Genomic DNA, 5,538 nt, shown 5'->3' with positions numbered 1-5,538 from the left:
TGGTGGCTGGGACAGAGGCCGTGTGCGGCTGGAGGCATCGCGAGCGGCCGGCAGCGAGGACAAGGAGCCGAAAGGAACGGCGGCACGTCTGACGGGGGCAGCGGCAGCGTCCCAAGGGCTGGCACTCAGCGGTGCTGCACTCGGGCTGCCGGGGCTCCGTGCTGAGGACCCGTGGGGCGGTGGGACCGGGAGGGGCGGTGGGTCCCGGGGGGATGAAGGGACGGCGGGGAACGAGGGGGTGTCCTTACAAAAGCGAGACGCCACTCGGCTGCTGAAGGTGACCTCGGAATGAGTTTTATTTACCAAAGGCGCCAGGAGGTCGGAGAGAACCGGTCCGAATGTAGAGAGAAGTTGGACCGAGGCCGCCAGGGAGGCTGCCAGGCATCGGATGGGTGACGTGGTGGGCGAGCCGGGAATGGATCCCCCGAGTTCCTCGGCCAGTGGGGAAAGGGAGCGTGTCGCATGTGGCCAGGAGGTAGGGCCTGAAAGGGGTCGGAGCTTGGAGAACGTCCACAGCAATTTCTGTCTGTAGGCCGTCCCTTGAGTCCAAAAGGGAAACGTGTTCCGAACCCCTCCATCACCTCCTTGAGCATCCAAGCGAGTCCGAACATCACGGTGGGGCTGGGGGGGCTGGGAGGTGCCTTCCGACCCAACTCAGGTGCTGAGATCCTGTGATTTGATGAAGAAATGCCTCTGTGCGTCACAGGGAGACCCGAGGCTGAACTGTGGCCGGCCCTCCTCTCAGGTCCAGAGTGGGGAGCTGTATGGGAACTGCTGAGTCACGGCCTGAACCTCTGATTAATCACCTGAGGTGAGCCTTGAGTCAGCCAGAGGAGCACAGGTGAAGGCAATTCACCTGTGCTGCCGGAAGGGGTGGAGCCAGGCTCCACCCCTCCTGGACCTATTTAAGAGCTGGCTACCAGAGGGGAAGGATCTCTTCTGGAGATCCTCCTCTTTTGGTATCTTCTGGTGAGCTCAACCCAAGGGTAAGCTCTTCTACTTATTCTCTTTTGTGATCCTTGTTTGCTTTTGCCTTACTCTTTTGATTATATTGCAATTACAACATCTTGGTCATACAGGAGCACAAAATTGCCCTCCATGCCCCCAGCTGCTGGGCGTGCCCTGCTCATGGGCCGGCTGTGCCCCTGCCCTCTGTGACATCACAGCTGCCCTCTGTGACATCACAGCTGCCCTCTGTGACATCACAGCTGCCCTCTGTGACATCACAGCCCGCCAAGGGCTGCAGCTGGCAGAGCCCCAGTGGGCTCAGAGCTTTTGGGATCGTGGTGCTGAGAGGACGTGCCGCTTCCAGGGCTCACCTTCGCTGCGATGGCGAGGAGAAAGGCTGCGACCGCAAGGCGCCCCAGGGCACCTAAGTGCCCCGCAGGGAGCCGGGCTGTCGGCGAGGGCCAGCAGGTCCCTGCTGGGGACACATCAGCGCAGGGGCAGAGGTACGAGGTGGGGGGAACCGGCCGGTGGCATCGGGCCGGGGGCAAGCGAGCACACAGCCCTCGGTGTCCCGAGGAGAGGGGCAGCCGGGGGAAGCCTCTGGTTTGACCCTCACTGCAGCCGGGACGGCGCCGGGGGGCAGCCCAAGGCCCGTCCTCTGGGAGGGCCTCTGCGGAGGCTGCTGCCGCCTGCCTCGGTTCTCACACGGTGGGACCGGTGCTCAACCAGGTTCTTTCCTCCCACAGAAGCCTCTGTGAGCCGGCGGAAGTGAGCGGGCCTTTACCAGCATCAGGTCCTGCCTCCGCTGGCCGACTGTGTAAAGCACGCAATAGAATTAGAAGATGCCTGGCTGCTGCTGCTTCACAGCACAAGATGAACCGCGCCAGAGTGTTCGTCGCACTGTCTCTGCTGCTTCCTGGTGAGTCCCGATGAGCAAACATCCTGCAGCGACCACGGGGCTGTGCTGGATGAGGTCCGTGTGAGCAGAGGCCTTCAGAGGCACTGGAGCACCAGCGCAGCACTTCTGCCTTCCTATCCTGGCCGCCTGCTTGCTCCACAGCTGCTCTCCACCACTGGGTCCCACTCAGCCCGAGAGCTGCTGCGGTCCCCCCAGCGTTAGGATGCGGACCGAGGAGGACCCCACGGCCCCGGTGCCGCTTCTCGAGGACATCCTCGAGTCGGCCTTGCTTTGGCCTCCCTGTAGGGCTGGCATTCTGCCCGCCACGCTGCTTTCGGTGCCGCCGGGTGCAGCCAGGGGAAACGGGAGCAGCGCTGGGGCACCGAGCTGCACCACGGGGCCGCGGGGCTGCAGTGCCCTGAAGGCCGTGGGCAGAGACATGTCCTCAGCCCGCACCATTCCCGACATCCTCCGCCCACCCGCGGCTTCCCAGGCTCCAAGGAAAAGCCAGCATGGGCACAGGACCAGCAGCAACCCCTGCACTGACGACCTTCTCTCTGTCTTTCCAGTTGCAGTCGCTACCCAGGTGTATTTCACTGTGTCTTTGTGGAGATTCCAGAAAATACAGAGAGTCAGTGGCCGTGGGCTCGGACATCCTTCCTCAGTCCTGGCCCCTCGTGCCGGCCAGCACGGAGCTCACAGCCCTCGGGACGCGGCTGGCCTTGCATGTCAGGCCTCCGGGTGCTGGCAGTCACGCTGAGCTGCGCGCTGACGTGGCCGCGTCCTGACATGGTTTCTTGTCCTTCCAGCGGATGCTGTCTGAGCTGAGAGCACGGCAGGAGTGCTATCAGACGCCGGACTGGGCACGGAAGAGCATTGGTGAGGACACAGGCAGGCAAGCCCTGCTCCCCTCAGCTCCTCCATGTCTGCTGCCTCTCGCACTCATCTCCTCCCCATCGTTACAGGTGGTACCATCGACCTGCACAGAACTTCTCCTACCTACACATTTAAGTGCTGGTTTTGCTGGCTCCACAGTTTCATCGTCCCCATGAATCCTCCGGATACCATCCTGCAGGTATCGTGGCGGCCATCAGCAGCGCCGCTTGCACCCCTCGCTCCCCCTCGGGGGTCTCCCCTCAGGCCCGGCGCGTTGCTCAAGCCGTGAAGCCCAAGGTCCGATACGGGGCCGGGCGTGCTGGAAATCGGTGCTTCCCCTCACCTGAGCTGAAGCGCTGTGTGTGTGGGGCCCACGCTCCTCAGTCCCAGCTGGGTGAGAGATCTCCTCCCCGCCGACACCGCAGTGCCACAGCCATCCCAGCTGTCCCTCGGTGGGCAGAGCTGGGGGCCGGCGGAGCAGTGCTGGAGAGAGACGGTCCCACTGCGACGCTTTCCCAGCCGCCATCTTCCCCTTGGCGGTGACACTGAGAGCCCCTTTGTCGGGCGGGGAATTCAGGCCCAGTGCTTCTGCCCCATTCCTCACACGTGAGCCACTCTCAAGCACAAGTACGGCCCGCAGACGCTCGCTGCCTTTGCCCTTAGCTGAACCAGGAGTGCGGTGGCCCCAGCGCTCTCTCCTGATCCTCTGCTCTCCCATTCTGTTTGCAGCCGGGCGACTCACCAGGACAATGCTGGCCCATGGAGGGACATCAGGGCCAGGTGGTCATCGGGTTGCCAGCTGAAATCCTGCCCTCTTGTGTCATTCTGGAACACGTTGACCCAGGGCTGACTCCAGCTGCCTCCCCCAGCAGTGCCCCGAAAGAATTTGCTGTTTTTGTAAGTCACTGCTTTGCTCTTTTGCCTGGGATCTGGGCACAGCACAGTGCCGAGCAGGGACTGGCTTGCTTTTAGGCATCCTCAGAGCCCTGTGTCCCGCCGCCTGCCGAGCACTGCAGTGCCCCAAGGGGATGTTTCCTAAGCTGGAGAGCTGGCATCCTTCTTAAGCCTTGCTCGGCAAGCATCTCGGGCTTCCTGAGCAAACCTCGAGGCCGAGACTGAGCTCCAGCGGAAGCAGGGCCGGGCTGCTGCCCGAGCCCCGGGGCAGGGGGGTGGGCAGCCACGTGCTGACACAGCGCACGGCTTTGCTCTTGGTGCACGAATCTGAGCGTCCATCCTTGTGCTTTGCTTGCAAGGGGCTGGATGTGGACAGCGAAGAGGAGGTTCCGCTCGGGTCGTTCACCTTCGATGTGCAGAAGGCATTCTTAGACATCTTCCTGCTCCAGGTAGGACAGGGGCAGCACGCCAGGGAGGACGCCTGCTCCCTGTCCCTCCCTGTGCTCCCACAGGCCTGCAACTGGAGCCCTCCGGCTGCACAGCCACGCTCCTCTCGCTGTCTGGAGCTGCTGAGCAACAGGAGCAACTGGCAGGGGCGAGCCGTGGAGCACAGGGTGGGAATTGGAACCCCAGCAATTTCTTTGTTCCTCCCCATTTCCTTTGCAGAATCATCCTGCCAGAGCCTTTCGCCACATCAAGGTTCTGGTGCAGAGCAACTGGGGACATCCAGAATACACCTGCATTTACCGAGTGCAGGTGCACGGGAAGATGGTGAAAAAATTGACCGTCTGAAAGTGGACTTGGAAGATCCGAAATTGAACGTGGAAGATCTGGAATTGGCATTTGTCAGATCTGGAATTGGCATTTGTCAGATCTGGAATTGGCATTTGTCAGATCTGAAATTGGCATTTGTAAGATCTGAAATTGGCATTTGTCAGATCTGAAATTGGCATTTGTCAGATCTGAAATTGGCATTTGTCAGATCTGGAATTGGACTTACTGACCAAAAAATAAAAACATCAACATCATCTCGAACCGCGTCTGTGTTGAGATGGGGCGCAGCTCCGTGGGGGGGGCAGCTCCTCATTCCTCTCCAGCCTCCCAAAGCCCTGCGCCGGGCTGGCCGGTGCTCCCCTGACAGCGACACGGCGAGCGCTCAGCAACAGCCGGGCTGAGGCACAGAGCCAGGCGGAGGGGCCGCAGCCTTTCTGGGCTGACACGGGCAGCCGGACGGAGCTCCGAGGAGCCACCGAGCCGCCCAGAGCTCTGGCTGCGGGGAACTGCGGGATCTCCAGGCCGCGAGAGGAAATGGGCAGGCTGAGGCGGGCCCAGCGGTCAGAGAGAGAGATGGACGCCTGGCATCGCGCAGCGACACGGGCAGAGCGACAGCCCTGCCTGCGGCCCCAGCCAGGGCCAGAGGCCAGGCTGCCCGCTTGGCGCCGCTCGCCGGCTCGGGTTGGGGCAGCGCACCGAACGCACGCAGTTGTGGCGCTCGCAGGGCCAGCTGACGGCTGCGTTTGGCCAAGTCTCTGGGGCCCGGCGCCGTGCGTGCCGCGTGCTGGAGCAGCCGGCCGACTCCGGGCTCGCTGAGCCGCTCTGCAGCTCCTTAGAGAGGTCGTGGCTGCTGGGCAAAGTCCGTGGCGACTGGAGAATGGAAACGGCGCTCTGAGGAGCCCCTCGGAGGGAAACTGCAGGCCGTGAGCCTCACCTCGGTGCCTGGGGAGTTCGCGGAGCAGATCCTCCGGGAAGAGATGCTCAGGCGCGTGCCAGACCAGCCCTCCTCACCCTCGTGTCCTCCGGGCTCCGGTGCCAAGGACACCGAGCAGCGCGCCATAGGAGGAGGAAGGGATGGCATCCAGAGAGTGGGGCTGGGGCAGGTTGCAGGAGCGTGCCCACGAGAACAGCACGAGCTTCGGCACGGC

The 5,538-nt window shown here is 62.7% G+C and overlaps 1 protein-coding gene across 1 annotated transcript; it reads left to right on the top strand.

Annotated features, from left to right (window-relative positions):
* The first annotated feature begins 2,633 nt into the window (after positions 1 to 2,633).
* Positions 2,634 to 4,644, top strand: LOC122194120 (sperm-associated antigen 4 protein-like). Its single transcript, XM_042895043.1, has 5 exons — positions 2,634 to 2,725; positions 2,812 to 2,921; positions 3,452 to 3,619; positions 3,976 to 4,065; positions 4,283 to 4,644. Exons 1-5 carry the CDS (start codon positions 2,659 to 2,661, stop codon positions 4,406 to 4,408), a joined length of 561 nt encoding a protein of 186 aa, XP_042750977.1. The 5' UTR covers positions 2,634 to 2,658; the 3' UTR covers positions 4,409 to 4,644.
* The last annotated feature ends 894 nt before the right edge of the window (positions 4,645 to 5,538 follow it).

Source organism: Lagopus leucura, unplaced genomic scaffold, assembly GCF_019238085.1.
Source record: "Lagopus leucura isolate 7727_CA_CO unplaced genomic scaffold, USGS_WTPT01 34875-0_obj-0_obj, whole genome shotgun sequence".
In the NCBI taxonomy this organism is placed as follows: domain Eukaryota; kingdom Metazoa; phylum Chordata; class Aves; order Galliformes; family Phasianidae; genus Lagopus; species Lagopus leucura.
The sequence above is the reverse complement of the archived record's forward strand: the minus strand, read 5'-3'. Positions and strand labels throughout refer to the sequence as shown.